Here is a 17808-nt window from a genome sequence, read left to right as displayed (position 1 = left end):
GTTATTAAAACTACATGCAAATATAACTCAATAATGTATGTTGTAGCAGCACTCTTCTCCAGTTTACCCCTGTACCATGCACCGTTATGTGCATGCATCAGTTGTAAAGAGATTTCTCTCTCACATCCCCCCCCCCCCACCCCCACACACACGTTTTTCTATGGCAAATTCAATCAAACATTAATAAAGTGCAACATTTGGGAAAGTATTGACTTTTAAGAGAGCATTTAAGCTTTGTTGGACAATATAATGTACTGCAAGTTGTGAGCTATACAGCTTTGTAAGCAATGTAGTAAAACTGGAAAGATGAGAAAATATAGTTTGGAAGGTCGGAGGGTGATTTACTGGAGCTAAATGATGATAGACACCATCTGTTCAGGTATAGGCACAATAAGGTTCACTGCATGTGTTGAAGTTGTTGTTTAAATAAAGCTGAAGAATGTGTAAGATGAAAGGGCTAAAACAACTCAATAAGACAGTATGGTGAAGCACCCACAAAAGGGCTGTCTGCTCAGCAAAGCTGAACGATTTGGCACTCTGTAGACTGAGGCACCCCATTTGGCTAATGAAGTCCCAGACTGTCTTCACACCACACCCCCACCCACCGCTCCACTATGAAATGTTCTACTCATGAAAGTAATGAGGCAGGTAGGGAGAAAGACTCTTCTGGCCACTGATAACCTCAGACTAAACTTGCAACCTTACGAGACAAGGGCCTAATATCTGGCCGTCAATCAGCCACAGCATCCCTGGCTGGAGTGTTTAATTACAAGGATCAATTATTTACCAGCCTCCTCTTTCACTACTCAGTGCTCCCAAAAAAGGAGTGTAAAGAGAAAAAAAGAAAAAAAACATTAAAGACCCAGAAGAGGTTGTGGTAGCATATTTTGTGCACAGAAAACAACAAGTGGCTTGTTCCAGATAATAGAGATAGTGTTTATTCTGTGCATCATATGCGACAGATGAGGTACTTCAGTGTTTGTTTGCAGATGTAAATAAAAATGTAATTCTTAAGAATCGTATCTATAATTCAAAATAACATTTCGTGCCTACAAATACAAATAAATTTAAAAATAAAGAATTATAATAAACTCTTGGGACATTCATAAAATGCCAGTGATATATGTTTTAGGATACACTGACTGACAAACTGTTTAAAATTATTTATAGAAATAAATAAAACTTAATATACAAAAGCACCTGTCTTAACCGTTTAACATAGTTCTTTACAAAAAGAAAAGATGCAAAGACAACATGTTGCTGAATTACTGTAACTCCCTGTGCTCTATATTTATTTCTGAAGCAATTTTGAGTCTTCAGCTGCACGGCCTCAACAGAAACTGCAAGGCTTTTAACTAATTTGAAGAGACAAGATCATATTACCCTTTTGCTTGTATCCACAACAGCGCTTCACCTGGCTGCTGATGGGAATTTAAGTGATAAGACAAATGTTGCTCACAAAAAAAAAGGATCTTTTATCTGAAATAGCATAGATTGTCAAATGCTGCAGCCCATGTACCGAGAATATATATATATATATATATATATATATATATATATATATATATATATATATATATATATATATATCATATATTTAGATTTCCTTCCATTGCTGCCCGTCAGTTTTACAATACAAGTTTTATAGATTGTATATTAAGTTTCTCAATAGTCTTGCACAAAAGTATATGGTGCTCCCTGTACTGTAGACTCAGAGAGTCATTTTACACCTCAGCTGGCCCAGAATTCAGCTGTAAGACTTGAGACAAGATCATATTAACCCCATCAATGCCCCTCTTTACAAGCTGGTACACCTAGTACTCGGTAAAAGATTATCCTGTGCTGTGCTATCCAAAAATGCAAAAACACTGAGAAGTAGCAGCTGGCAGAGTGTTTTGTGGTCATCCATCCATAAGAACAGAGTGCCTCATCATGTGTCCAAATTACAACCAGCCAAATAACCCAAATAACAGGGGAAGTGAAAAATGAAGCACTCAACTGCTGTGGTTCAGGGCCTTAACAAGCTACAACACCTGTGATTTGTGGTTTGCCTGTTTTGCTGTATGTTGTGCTAGATTTCCATTGTCATCATGAGCCTGGTTTCTGCGCAGAATCCACGTCGACGACCACCTGCATTCTGTTACTTTCATGATGACCACAGGCTTCAAGATTCCAGTGCTTTGGTGGTCCTCTAAAAGGTTTCCACTTTCAGGATTTTTTTTTTTTTTTTTACTGTTTACTGTTTCTGCCTTTGGAGTTGCGAAGCACCGAGATAAGATCCATAGTTGACTTGAATTAAAATCATATAGACTATTACTATTCATGAGTGTGAACAGGATGACATTTGTATGTGAACATTTCTAAATGACTGGCATGATGCTCGCATTACAGGAAGATAAGTTATATGAATGCCAAAAAGATTTTAATCACAAACTATAGAACAACATTTGTTAAACATTAATACTGACATATCTTTAAGCCGATAATTGAAAAGGAATAATAAATCTCCTGGCATATTATCATCATATGTAACCGTCCAGTGATAGTTATTATTTGTCTAATCCTAACAAAAAAAGGTGTTGATTATTGAAAGACTGATATTGATCCAATAAAGGATGTTTAATGCTTATGGTCTCATAAATTCCACAAGAGGGAGTGTGTTGTGACTGAAATGTAAGAATATGCAGCTTGTTTCTCCTTCTACAGCAGCACAGGGTTTTTCCCCTGGACTCTCAGCTGATGGCTCATTAATCTATTCTAGCGGAGGTCCCCTACGCAAGCAGCCTGTGCCAGTGGAGGACTTCTCATGCTTCATCCTTTTCAGCCCATGCTTTTACATAACCATGAGTATTAACAAGTTGAGGGGGAAGTTCCATGAAAGCATTATAACAAAGAAACAACCTAAACCTATTGTTGCTTCACAGCTGTAATAATAGCAAAGTTTAAAAAACGTTATTTAAACTCTTTAAATGGCTCACTTTAGTTTACAGTGGTTGCAGGATCTGCCAATTCCACTGAGCATCAACATCACAGTGTGCAGCTCTGTGCACCTCAAAGCAAATTGTTGTAGCGGACGGTCAAGGTGAGTCCTTCCAGCTCTCACTGACCTCCCAAGATAAAACTGTGGCCACTCCTAAGTCTTGACTGCAAACTTCTCTATCTGATGGACAAGTTGAATAATACATTCTGTAAAAACTGTGACACTATTAATAGAAAAATACGGTTGATGACAACATGGGTTTTACTTCCATAGCTGAAGGATACATTGCTCCACTACTCGATTTCAGAATGTGCCAACACAGCCTAAGAGAGGTCAAATAGGGGACAAAAGATGAGTGATCAGATGATCATTCAGGTTGTAACCAACCAACGGCTTATCTAGATCAGCTACCACTTTATTTCGAGGTAAAACTAGAGGTTGAGGACTTCCTGTCACTAGTAAGTTCACAATAAAATCGTGGCAAGTAGGTCAAAGTTGAACCAAGAGGTCAGTCGGTAAACTGTGATGGATGTTTACAATGGACAATTTGGATATTTATTTTACAATTTTCATTTTTCAATTTTCATTTTCTCTTACTAAAGTTCATTTAACCTGGGCCTGTGTATGGAGTGTACATTTTGTCGACAAAAAATATTCTCTGACAAACAATTGAAAATAAGAACCATGATGAAATGTATAGTTCGGTCAACCTGCTAAATGTGTCTCTAGATGTCCGCTGCTTTATGCAATGTTTTGGGCATGTCCTCTCGAGCTAAACCAAGACAATGAACTGTCTTTCACTGAAAAGGTGAGTGAATCCAGCTTCTGAATGATTCGTGGCTCTGAGAACATAGAAAAATGACATGTTAATAAAAGAAGTGATCTTAATTTAAGATTTTGAAATTTCACATACAATTGATTGCCAACCGTCAGTGCATGCTGACATGCTCACCATGACAATCACAACAATGACCCTTAGGGTAGGGCAGGGCAATATATTGATATTTTGTTGATATTGCGATATGCAACTAGATATTATCTTCAGCTATGGATATGGTAATATGGCATAAAAAAAGCAACATTACAATAAAGTGATGTCATTTTCTGAGCTTACTAGACCATTACTATAACTGTACTATTATTTACATTACACACTTTATCATTCATTATATCCACATTACTGATGATTATTTAGCAAAAATCTCATTGTGTAATATTTCCTGAAAGCATCAATGGTCTACCCGACCCGACAATATTGTAATCTTGATATTGAGGTATTTGATCAGAATATCCGTGTGTGCACTCTGCTAGTTACGCTAGCTGTAAGCCAAACACACTGGCCAACACAATAACAGTGTGCAAACGGTTCCGTCCCACTATGTCTGTGTTGGTTAGCCAAACACACCGACGAAGAAAAAAAATGATCAAAATAAAAACAAAATAACAATCTATGTGAGCATCAGAGCAGTGTACGACAGTACTGTGTACTAGTAGTTCTGTTAGCTGTAAAAAAAAAAACAACAACAATCGAACAATTAAAGTGAGCCACACAGCAGCGACTAAGCGGTACCCAGGGTGTGTACTGGTAGTTGTTAGCTGCTAGCCAAACACACTGTCCAAAACAATAACAGTGTGCAAACTGTTTCCCACTGTATCTCTGGGCGCAGAGTAGTGGCTGGGGGTCGGCAGTAGTCAGCAGTGTTATCACTTCCGGCTCCTAGCTAAAGAGTGGTGAGTGTGGAGTCAGCCGGGAGTCAATGTCAGTATGAAACACACAATAAAAAATGTGTTTTGGGAAAGTCATCGCAACCACAAGAGGTCCTTGAGCATGCAACCATAACTGGCCACCCAAAATATGACATAGTTTGCTGTAGCAGGAGGAGAGATTAGCCTTGGACAGACACAGAGGCACAGACTCACACTGTCACACGCACAAGACAGAATACATAACCTCCTGTGATCCTTCTTGAAAAAGATTGTGATGCATTTGTTTTGTCATATCCCCCCCACCCCTCCCTTGAAGTCAATTAGAGAGGAGCTGTGTACATCTTTGTCCAACGAATGTATGCTTTTAGTAAAGAAACATAAAAACTATCAATCCAAATCCAATAAGCATGATGGCTATTTGTAAAACAATGAAAACATAGTGTAGGCTAGCAGTGCAAATTAACAACCTCTATACACATTTACAGTCAGACGGCCTGTGTGTGGGAGGCAGCAGGGCACTGAAAGGCTCCATTTACACACTTTGGTTTAACTGCAGTATATGCTCCGACACCCATCGTGGCTTAAGTACTCCATTCATACATACTCTGCTTCAACTGACAAGAGCAATTACATTTTGCTGATTATTTTACAATAGTCATTCAAATTATACATCTCACTGCCCTCTGTGATTTCAGTGGACACTTGTCTGATATCAGGTTTTCAATCTCACAGAAACTGATCTGTTAGTGACACCATCACTTAACCACCACACATTTGACTGCTTAAATGACAGCTCTGTCAGGGAGTCAGAATTCAGATTTTTTGACTGAGACTGAAGGGGCATGCGCTGCCTTTACTGAGTGATGATTTAGCTCTATAAATGTGTAATATGGCAATGTGGCAGCACCCATATCAGGTTGTAATGTTTCTGTGCTTATAGAACTGATATAACTGCAACATTACGCGTGTCATCATATAAATAAATAAATTAGCTGACATCTGCGGTTGAGCAACATTTAAGACACGACTTGTGGATGTAACCATACAACACTTCCACAACGCGTCACTTCTAACTGCACAAAAAAACAAAATCTATCAGACTGTTTTTAATAGCATCTGATTGGCAAGCTGTCTTGGGACAGTTGGCAAATGGGCGGGCAGCGGAGGAGTTTAGAGGTGCTAAAGTTTAGGCAGGAGCGACGCAGCACCCTGTGTCCTGCCAACAGCCTTACTAAGTTGTTGACCCATGGCCCCCACCTGTCTTGCCCATGCATTATATGGGGGGGCATAACATTCCCTCCAACACTGCCTGCCACACCAGAAGGCTTTTGACTCATGCCCATCTGTCCTGGTAGTACATACATTAAGTAAAAGCCAAGCTGTTGGCACCCTGTCCAATTCATGCATGCTGTTTTACCTTAGCAACAAAAATCTCGGTAAAGAGAATCCTTATTAGTAAAGAGGTCATTTCTAATAGCTACAGTGGCTTGCAAAAGTATTCATACCCCTTGAACGTTTCCACATTTTGTCACATTACACGCCACAAACATAAATATATTTTATTGGAATTTTATGTGAAAGACCAACACAAAGTGTCACACAATTGTGAAGTACAAAAAAAATTCACAAATAAAAAAACTGAAAAGTGCAGTGTGCAAAATTATTCAGCCCCCTTTTCTCTGAGTGCAACCAAATTGCCTTCAGAAGTTGCCTGATGACTGCTGAATGATTGAATGTTGACCGAATGACAAAATAGAGTCCACCTGTGTGTAATCTAATCTCAGTACAAATACAGCTGTTCTGTGACAGCCTCAGAGGTTTGTTAATTCAATTCAGTTTATTTTATATAGCCCAACATCACAAATACAAGTTTGCCTCGGAGGGCTTTACAATCTGTACACATAATATAATAATAAGAGAATATTGGGGAGCAAACAGGACCATGAAGTCCAAGTAACACACCAAACAGGTCAGAGATAAAGTTGTGGAGAAGTTTAAAGCAGGGTTAGGCTATAAAAAGATTTCCCAAGCTTTGAACATGTCACGGAGCACTGATCAATCCATTATCCGGAAATGGAAAGAGTATGGCACAACTGCAAACCTACCAAGACACGGCCGTTCACCTAAACTTACAGGCCGAACAAGGAGAGCACTGACAAGAGATGCAGCCAAGAGGCCCATGGTGACTCTGGACGAACTGCAGAGATCCACAGCTCAGGTGGGGGAATCTGTCCACAGGACAACTATTGGGCATGCACTCCACAAATCTGGCCTTTATGGAAGAGTGGCAAGAAGAAAGCCATTGTTAAAAGAAAACCATAAGAAGTCCCGTTTGCAGTTTGCCATAAACCATGTGGGGGACACAGCAAACATGTAGAAGAAGGTGCTCTGGTCAGATGAGACCAAAATTGAACTTTTTGGCCTAAATGCAAAACATTATGTGTGGCGGAAACCTAACACTGCACATCACCCTGAACACACCATCCCCACTGTCAAACATGGTGGTGGTAGCATGATGCTCTGTGGGTGCTTCTCTTCAGCAAGGACAGGGAAGTTGGTCAGAGTTGATGGGACGATGGATGGAGCCAAATGGCTCCATCCATCAGCCAATGGAAGAAAACCTGTTGGAGTCTGCAAAAGACTTGAGACTGGGGCAGAGGTTCACCTTCCAGCAGGACAACGACCCTAAACATAAAGCCAGGGCTACAATGGAATGGTTTACAACAAAACATATTCATGTGTTAGAATGGCCCAGTCAAAGTCCAGACCTAAATCCCATCGAGAATCTGTGGCAAGATCTGAAAACCGCCGTTCACAAACGCTCTCCATCTAATCTAACTGACCTTGAGCTGTTTTGCAAAGAAGAATGGGCAAAAATCTTAGTCTCTAGATGTGCAAAGCTGGTAGAGACATACCCCAAAAGACTTGCAGCTGTATTGCAGCAAAAGGCGGTTCCACAAAGTATTGACTCTATTGAATAATTTTGCACACTGCACTTTTCAGTTTTTTATTTGTGAAAAAAATTTAAAAACATGTATAATTTTCTTTGTACTTCACAATTGTGTGACACTTTGTGCTGGTCTTTCACATACAATTCCAATAAAATATATTTATGTTTGTGGCGTGTAATGTGACAAAATGTGGAAACGTTCAAGGGGTATGAATACTTTTGCAAGCCACTGTATCTTCAGATAACAAAGATATACTCATGAGGTGTTATGATGCACGCATTTGGAAAGCTACTTCTTGAAACTAATGTTCTTTCATTTGAAAACCAATTAAACTAAACTAATACAACAGACCTGCAATATATTGTATCTTTGTGGAGATTAAAATGTACATTGTTGTTGTCATTTCTGAGAATGTAGTGAGTGGTGGTGTCTCAGTATGAGTCTGCATGCCTATGCCATTACCACAGCTACCAAAGCAGACCAAACAACAATGCCTAAAAATAAAACCACGACCTAATCACTTATATCAGTAAGATGTCAGTCCATGACATTCAATTTAGACACTCATCAGATTTGCCTATGGTATGAACACATTATAGGAGCTTTTTAATGTAAGAATACATCAGTGGATGTATATATATTGGCAATAAGAAAAAGGTTAATTGACAATGTTGCTTTTGAAAAAAATACTTTTACACAGAACTGATTTGATCTAAATGAAGCTTTGACTTATGAAAGAAATATTTCAACAAACAGACATTGGCTTTCTTTCGAAAAACTTGCACAAACAACAAAGATGCAAACGTACCTGACCTGGCTGGACGTCTAAGTAATGAAGCACTTCTTTAAGCATAACAGGTGTGTGAGGAGGCTTTTGGGTTAAAACTGAAGGCAGTTCTTCAGATCTGTTAAGGGGACCACGACCAGAAGATGCACACACTGTAGAAGAGTGCAGGCTTAACTTCCATGACCTCCATGCTCTCCACACAGTGGAATTTGTTTTCCACACTGGAAAAAACATGGTCCCTTTAATGATCTATGGAGAAAACAAGGGGAACAAAGTCTTTAAACCAATTTAGTGGAGCAGGGTTTGTAACAGTGTGACAGGTGAACAAAAAAAAATAAAGGGTTCGTATTAACTATGCTATTATTTGGAGTAGTGGTCAAGTATAATAACTTGGAACACAAATATTAGGCCGACATAATATATATATATATATATATATATATATATATATATATATATATATATATATATATATATATATATATATAATATCTTACATCATAAGAAAAACAAACGTGCAGATATATTGTGCGAGAGGTTGAACTCTTACAACAGCCCACATCTGTGGCTCATACACTCAAAACCACGTCCTCAATACAAGTAAGTACATCTTTGGTCCATTAGTTCAACATTTTGGCATTCTTCATGGACAACACTGCCTGCAGTGAGCCACATTGTTAAAAGGATATGCAGGTGTTTCCTGGCAACAAGATGCATTGAAAATTAGAGATCAGTTAGTGACGCATGTTTCTAATGAAATAGAAATATGTGCAGGAGCTGAAGGAATTCAACTAATTTGCACTAGGCATTGGTGAACACAAAGCAAATGTTCAATTGCAGCAAAGCATAACACGGTATTTGATGAGATGACAATCAAATATTGAGCCTGCATCAAGATGTAAATTAAGAATGTTACATTGTTCAGGTAAGGTAAGCTATCCTTTACTAGAAGAGCAGAGAAGGGAATGAATGATGGACCGTTTGGAGCAAACTAATTATCACTTGTGAATTATTGTCATCTGTTTTATCGTTATAACGTAATATAGCCGTTGATACATAGGTCGATTAGACACCCCTCCCCTCTGGCCCATTCCCAGTACCATAAGGTGAGTGAAAGGTACTAGGGATAGGATAATAGCGGCATTATTAAACGATGTGAGGAGGAGGCAGGTAGTAAGGCCCCATTCTCATATCGCTATGGCTACTGAGTTGCTATAGCCATTAAGCTAGGGTTGAGGCTGAAAGGTCACGAGCGTGAGCTACTTTACGGCCTGAGTAACAGTTAGTTGGTAACTGCTAGCTATGTCTCATTTCACCAGACGCGTGGATTCAAGTATATGTTGCCATGTTGTTGTACTACAAAGACAGGCAGTTTGTGTGTGAAGCAGGTTGACGATAGCTAACTAGTTACCTTGCTACAAACACCAGAGCTAACGAGAATGGAGTTAACCTACACACCCGAACCTCAACTACAGCGTTAAAGGTGTGTTTGGAGGTGAGATAAGTGGGGTTATGAATTTATTATCAGGCGCGTACAATAGCTGTAACGTTGCTCCATCGTACTGACGATGGAGCGATGCATAGGATAGTGTTGCTATGCCACCATGTTGGGTGCCCACGCGCGACTACCTACACGAACTGTCGACCAAATTCCCGGATGGGGAATGTCGCAACAGAACATTCAGCTACATTTAGAAATGTTTGACTAAGGTGAGCTGTGAAAGAGAAACGTGTCTACACCTTTGAAGGGTATCAGTAGCTTACCGTAGTGGAACAGAGCGTAGCTCCACCTTCAGCTGCAGCAGCATGTCCGGCGCGTCACCACGATCCGCCCAATGACCGGAGAAGCGCATCCAATGTGCTGCGACAGAGGAAGAGGTCTTGTTTTTTAAAATATTGGCGCTCGTCGTGCTAGCTAAGACCGGCTATCGCGCTATTTACACTGTTCCTTAGCGAATTTATTTTACAATACGAGCTACGTGTGTACTGTCAGAAAAGGGTAAAATAAAACGTGTGACAGGAAATAACCATTAATGACAAAAGGTAAGACGGAATGCGGTGACTTCTACATAAAGGAAGCAACGCTAACTCACTGGTGGAAGTTGTGCGAGAACTGTTAGCTATTATAGCTAGCAGGCGTTAGCCTACTTTACGTTTTCAGGTCGGCTTTTATTTCGTTTGCTTAGTAATGTGTGCTTGAATAAAATAAAAAAAATGCCAACATGCATGTATCACTTAACCAACAGTGGGTTTTAATCCAGGTGGTAACTGCCATTTAGCTATTACTACGTTAGTCCACCAGTTTCATGGTAAAATGTAGCAACAGAGCATGATAATCATGTGCGTTATCTGTGCAAAGGTAGGGACAGAAGTGTGCATAAAGATAACGCCAGTAACAACATCAGTTTGCTTTTGCACATGTATACACTCTGTTGCCAGATTATTTGGTACGCCTGGCTAAAACCTTTGTATTTATACAACATAATTTAACATATATTCATCATATGCCAAACCTATTTAAAACTATATCAATGAAAATGGGCCACATGTTATATCCCATTAGATATTATGAAATGTGTGCCAGTATAAAGCAATATAATTTAACAGTACTGCAAAATTACCATACATTTGAATCAAGACATCTCTGAAACATTTTCAACTCAACTAAACGTTATGGCCTTCATTAGATTCATCTATCATACAGGACATCCATGGTTTAACTAGCCTAGAGTAATGTTATCTTATTTATATAGACCAAGATCACAAATTTGACCCAAGGGCTTTACAATCTGTACAGCATATGACACTCTCTATCCTCAGACCCTTAACATGAAACAAAGTAAAATTGCATCACCTGCTGTCTTTTGTCCATTTCCACTGTTTCTTTAAAAATGTCTATGATTTGAGCATATTGTTAAAAATTACACTGATGATTTCGATTTACTATGTGGAAATTATAGTTAACCTTTTTGTTTCTTATTTTGCAGCGTCACTGCAGAAAGACCAAAATGGCAAGCGACGTGTGCAGCCACGTGAAGGTGGTTGTTCGAGTGAGGCCAATTAGCGAGAGGGAGAAGCGTGAAAACTGTCGAAATGTGGTCCAGGTGGTTGACAACCACATGCTCATATTTGACCCCAAGGAAGAAGATACATCATGTTTTGGGTCACAAAGAATACAAAACAGAAATGTCAACAAAAAGGCTAACAAAGACCTTAAGTTTGTTTTTGACCATGTCTTTGGTGAGAACTCTACCCAAGATGACATCTTTGAGAGCACCACTAAAGGAGTGTTGGATGGTGTGATGAATGGATTTAACTGCACAGGTAACGTAAATAATATGTAGAAATAATATGTACAGGAACGTATAGTGTGTTTGTCTACAAAAAGGAGAGATTATGTGACACTTAATATTATCTTTGTATTGCTAAATACTTATTTCGAGAGGCTAAGTACTGTTCATATACAACCACTGCTCTGCCTTGGTATTATGATTGAAGCTGTGGATGTGTTTATATCTAAGGTGATATGGCTATGGTAGCTATATTGTGACTGCGCTTTACTGCTTTTATTAACATTACCCAAGAAAGCACGTTACGGCAAACCGGGTTTTGAAACGGCGCTGCTTCTATCAGATATAACTGATGTGTTACCAATAAACCACAGGAATTCAAGAAAACAGTAGCTCACGTAATGCAAAACTTAAAGTTAGGGAACATAATATTCATTGTGAGGGAAGTCAAGAGTAGTTCAGAGAGGAAAAATCCCTTGATGACCCCTCAAGGGCTCTGTAATAAAATGAGCTAATCTGCTATGGCAGTAAACTTTTTGGATTTTTGACTGCCTCTCTTCAACTCCAGCATGACCAAATACTGAAGTTCACTTGCAGTTATGAGCCACACCAAGTAAGAACCCTGTTTTCAATTTGAATTTTGGCTTATTAACTCATGCCGCTGTATCATTAATTGAAACTGCTGGCTGCTGTTAATTTACTTTGTCTGCTCCAAGGTTCACTTGCTGGTCACTAGCTCACAACACTGTGCAGTACCAGTGTTTTAAATCAACACAAATGGGACATTTTGACAGCTAGTGTACCCGCTGTAAACAGGACCTGAAAGAAATTTGGCTTTAGAGAGTCACCATTGAAAGATGCTGAGAGCAGCAAAAACTCTTGATCCTGCTGAACAATATTCACTCTGTTGGCAGTTTATTAGGTACACCTAGCTACAACTAATGTAGTCTAATACAGCCGTCCTGCAGTAAAGCCTACCTTCATGAATGTTATAATGCTCAGTTTTTGTGGAAGAGGTCCTAATTCAAATGTACCTTTTGTGGGTTTTAGTTTGTGGTGCAGTTGAACTTATACAAATAGGTGTTTCTGTTGCTAAACCTAACCTCATTGGTATAAATGAGGTGGTTGAAATAACAGAAACACCTTTCCATCCAGCAATACAATTCAATGTCACCACAAACTGCAGCTTCCAAAATGATCATACAGTCGAAGCAACTCCTCTCTAAAACAGTTCCCACAATAACAAAATATTCTAACCCTCATGAAGGTAGCATTTATTGTAAGATGTGTGTATTGCACTGCATTAGTGTACCCAATAAACTGGCTACTGAGTGTATATTTGATGCAGAATTCTAACACGTTTAAAGCATGTCTTTTAGTTGTGACAGTATTACATACTGTAAGCCCACTTTCAAATACAGGCTGATTCGAACATTGTCATTTTTAATCAGTTAGGCTCACCTTAGCCAGGCTTTTCACAATAAGCATAGCTCTGCTGGGCTTCATCTTTAGATCTAATATGTTTGTTACTTACATTTTTCAAATTACGATTCGTGGTTACACTCTGTCCAAAGTAAGTTTGATGTTGTCGTTGCTATTGTTGTGATAAGTGTTTATTTTGTATCTACATGTTTTACTTTATTAAAATTTGTCTCTCAATTGCAGTGTTTGCCTACGGTGCTACTGGAGCAGGCAAGACGCATACTATGTTAGGCTCGCAAAATGAACCTGGAGTCATGTACCGCACCATGACAGAGCTGTTCAAACGCATGGATGATGCCAAGGAGGAGAAAGAGTTTGCTGTGGCATTCTCATATCTTGAGGTGATTATTTGTTTGTTTTGTTCTTTTTGTTCTCTGTATCATTGCAGAACCTTCTTATTTTGTGTCAAAGTGATTCCCAGACTTAGATTCTTATCCCTTTAATAACCTTACTTCACCCACTAAATTACCATTTGTATATCTATTGCTCACACTTCAATTCTTTTAGAACTTTTCTTTGTTTATCTTGCATGGTTCCACATTGAAAGAAGATTAATTGAAGTACCTTACTATTAAAAACACTTCTGCACATGCAAGTCCGGACGAGTCAGAAATGTATTAAATCTTAAGGTTTAGCGTAAATGCATGCGTTTGAAAAATACTGAGTATGTAACTGGATAAATTAAACTTGGATTATAATGCACAACTTGTGTAAGAGTTAGTCAACAGCTTTTGTTAGAAATGGATCCTATTTACTTTATTTCATCAATATTTTTTTTCACTTTGGAGGCTAGAAAAACAAATGTAATCTGAAAGAATTCAAGGCAACACGGTTTTGAGTAATTTATATACAAATGTTAATTTTGTGGGTGAAGTATTCCTTTAACTAAATCATACATTTCTATCCTGACTGACCTCTTTTGGTGGTTTTTGCTGGGATTGCAGCTGTTTTCAGTTATATTTGTTGTTCGTTTACAGGTTTACAATGAACAGATCAGAGACTTGTTGGCTAATGTCGGCCCTCTTGCAGTCAGAGAGGACAGCTCTAAAGGAGTGGTTATTCAGGGACTCACACTGCATCAGGTCAGTAGCAGCACACGTGTCATATAGACTCCCCCATAGCATCATAGAATGTATTAAAGGTAAATACTAGTGTCATTGCAAAGTCTATTTTTTTTACAACCTATTTGGTTACCCTCAGTTGCTTTTGTAATGCATGTCATCTTTGTTTTTTCTATACAGCCCAAATCTGCAGAGCACATTCTTGAGGCTTTGGATTCTGGCAATCGCAACAGGACCCAGCACCCCACTGACATGAATGCCACCTCTTCCCGGTCCCATGCTGTATTTCAGGTATTTACAACCAGTGTTATTGAAATCCCAAGGCACAATTAGGCTGTAGCATGATGTAAAAACCTAAAATAAGATAATAAAAAGACAATAATTAGCAAAAGAAGAAACATAAATACAAACGCTGAACTGCAAACTGTTCCCACTCCCCAATTTCAAGTGGGCAGTTACAGATATCTTTATTTTGTAAGATGATAAGTATTTGAAGTATCTTATTTCACTACAAATATCTAACATCTATATCATTTGCTTCTGGATAGTCTTGAATTCACAGTTTTGTATTATTTTCTTCAGATATATTTAAGACAGCAGGACAAAACCGCCAGTCTCAACCCTAATGCCTGCGTTGCCAAAATGAGCCTGATTGATTTGGCAGGCTCAGAGAGAGCAAGCGCCACCAACGCCAAAGGTGCACGTCTGCGGGAAGGTGCTAACATCAATCGCTCACTTCTTGCCCTCGGAAATGTTATCAATGCACTTGCTGACCCAAAGGTGAGTTTATATCCCCCTTCATATACTGTACATAACATACAGAGTGTTGCAAAAAATACCGTTACAACTCAATAAAAAACTACTTTGTTCGATAAACAGAGCAAAAAGTTGGTGCCCAGATTTCGCGTGCATTGCTTAGACAAGCTGCATGTATCATTTTTTTCATGCATTAAGTGGCCTCCTCATGCAAAATAATGGAAATGAAATAAGAAATGTCAATGATGAAATTAACCACAGCAATACCTATTCATATTGTTATCAATTGTGTTTATAACCTTTGCATTGGGTCTAATGAATGCTCTGCTCATATAATAGTCAGAGGATGTACGTTAACATTTTACATTTTCCAAGATCATTATGCCCCAGTAGCACAGGGCCCACTTGTTCCTAGAAACCCTTAATTGTTTTGGACACAACATTTTTGACTCGTTATCTAGAAATAGAGATATCAGGGGAAAAGAGAAACTGGAAAATGTGGTCTCTTTTTAAATATATAAGTGTTTTACATTTTCAGTTTGCTGGGACCAGTCTGTCAGATATATCAGTGACAGCTGGAGGTTAAGATTAGTGATTTGTTCACAAAGGAGTTAACATTCAAACAGTGTTGTGTGCCTGTTTTTGTAGCACTTTCGGATGCATAGAAGACACCTCCTGGTTAGCGAAGATGGCTGTGCACAGCAGCATCTGTCAGACTGTAGAAACTGAACAAAGTGTTTGGTTAGCTTGGTAACAAATGAAAAGCTACTTTGTGAATCACTGCCGAACAAAAGTTAGAATGATGATTTATTTAGAAACTTTTGAAATAATGTTCCAAAGTGCTTTACAAATAACGTAAAATCAAGCAAGATTCTACAGTTCAAACCAATAAAGGTAATGAAATACACACAAACATTAAACAAATGAATAACTCCACACTTCAAAAGAGAAAACCACAAGACAGTTTACTGATATATAGTTTAATTATAGCTGAATTCTGCATTCTGAGTAGTCTGTATTGATAAATTGTATTTTTGTTTGTGACATTATTAGCTATTCACTCTATGACCAACTACAGATGTTGATACCACATTTATTTAAAAAATATAGTGCATATAGATTTGACAGTGAATGTGTTTCAACTATGTTTAATATTTAGTACTGTTGTTTGTTGCTTATATATGGTCAGTATGCATATGGACATTTTGCATTATTTTAAGGTTATTATGGTTATAGCTATTTGAATTTAAGAACAAGCCTCCGTATAAAAAATGCAGATTCTGGGAAGTGGCAAGTCAACTGAGTATTTGGGTATTATTTCATTCCAGTTGCATAAATTAACCTGCCAAGCCGTGGTCTCATTTTACACACCAGTCTCAAGGGATGAGGCACAAGCAGGCCACATGCATACAGGAAGTGCTGTGCAAATGTATCGCATCCCTGTTGAAATGTGATCCTTCTTCAACAGGTTACTTAATTCTTGTGTTAAAACTGTGTCCAGTTGGTTTTATACCCTGCTCACCATTCTTGAGTGTTGGCGTCATGGACATAGTTTGATCCGGTCAACTTACAACGCCCACCACAGATCCCCTCTTCTTCCCCACCCTGTCCCCATGATTATTGGTGCTGCAGTGTTTACTGTTGGCAGACAAGGAATTCATGTTGTGGCCATTGTTTACAGGAAAGAATGTCCCCACTTGTGTCTGGGCTGACATGCCATTCGTTTGAGTAGAAGAAGAATGTCCGCTACTTCTGTTTGGGCTGTTCAGTATGTCATCCTCATGCTATGCTGCACAGAGGTTTTTGTTGTAAGTTGTTTGCCTTAGGCTATGTCCAAAGCAATGCAGATACATTTGATGCAGCATCCTTTCTCCCATGTTGGCCATCCATCCACACAAGGCCAGTGTTTCCCTCCAACAAAAAGGGGCTTTCTCAAAATGTTCTCCAAACCGGATACATTTTATTATGCCAATCTTGTTTGGCAAGAAAGTGTGGTTGTTAACCTTTTAAGACATCAGGATCCTTGTAGTATTGTTAACGCCACATTTGGTAACTTAAATGAAAACAACGTTGTAATTTTTCTGAAACCGTCTCAATATTCTATAGTCGTTCATGAGACAGATTATCTGGGAAATTGTCGATGGAATCAATCTTAACCAAGTAGCATTTACAACCAGTGTTCAAATTACTATATGCTCTTGCAATGGCAACAAAAATACATTGGAACTTGAATTTCGTATTATGTGGTCTGTTATGATGAAAAACAATGTGAGTGATCATGGAGAGTAGAAGGTGAGGGAACAAAGCACCACATGGTCAGCATAACCAGACATAGACGCTTGTTACTAGGTTCCTTTTGAAGCCAGCGCTTCTTTTTCACGGTTGTTTCACACCTCCCACTCACACTAGTGAAGCTCCCTCCATTCACTTCATTTGCAGGTGTAAATTTCCCATTTAACCTGTTTCACATTGAAACAAAACATTTAGTTGACTTTGACATACCTACTTTGCTGAAAAAATGGTTTTGGATGCCTGTTCTTATGTTCTTATTAAAAAGGATATTTTCCAAATTGGCATAACTATCCTAAAACTCCCTGGACCTGACATGAACAATAACTATGGTCTGAATCCAGATGTAGGAGTCGGGTTTTTCCAGAGAGAAGTGCAGGCACAGCTGCTAACCCCAAAAGAGATTATTTTACACTCCTTTGTTACTTCACTTTAATGTGACTTTCTCCAATCCCAGTGCCCACGAGATTGTGACTCACCTAAGCAGCTGTAGTCTATCTAATGT

General features: G+C 38.7%; 2 protein-coding genes across 2 annotated transcripts in view; one reads left to right on the top strand and one right to left on the bottom strand.

Annotated features, from left to right (window-relative positions):
- mettl15 (methyltransferase 15, mitochondrial 12S rRNA N4-cytidine) overlaps nt 1-10278 on the bottom strand; it is a gene marked incomplete at its 5' end in the record, with an annotated part of 45076 nt that extends 34798 nt beyond the window's left edge. Inside the window, 3 exons of the mRNA XM_079217515.1 lie at nt 8447-8674; nt 9837-9840; nt 10190-10278. Of these exons, the coding sequence (XP_079073641.1) occupies nt 8447-8674; nt 9837-9840; nt 10190-10278 (321 nt within the window). The remainder of the gene's footprint in view (nt 1-8446; nt 8675-9836; nt 9841-10189) is intronic.
- Nucleotides 10279-11433: 1155 nt separating this feature from the next.
- Nucleotides 11434-17808, top strand: part of kif18a (kinesin family member 18A) — a gene marked incomplete at both ends in the record, with an annotated part of 26418 nt that continues 20043 nt past the window's right edge. The window contains 5 exons of the mRNA XM_079216943.1: nt 11434-11749; nt 13381-13538; nt 14175-14279; nt 14439-14549; nt 14841-15038. Of these exons, the coding sequence (XP_079073069.1) occupies nt 11434-11749; nt 13381-13538; nt 14175-14279; nt 14439-14549; nt 14841-15038 (888 nt within the window). The remainder of the gene's footprint in view (nt 11750-13380; nt 13539-14174; nt 14280-14438; nt 14550-14840; nt 15039-17808) is intronic.

This window comes from Taurulus bubalis (genome assembly GCF_910589615.1).
Source record: "Taurulus bubalis genome assembly, chromosome: 4".
Classification (NCBI taxonomy): Eukaryota; Metazoa; Chordata; class Actinopteri; order Perciformes; family Cottidae; genus Taurulus; species Taurulus bubalis.
Note: the sequence above shows the minus strand (reverse complement) of the source record. Positions and strands in the feature narration are given on the sequence as shown.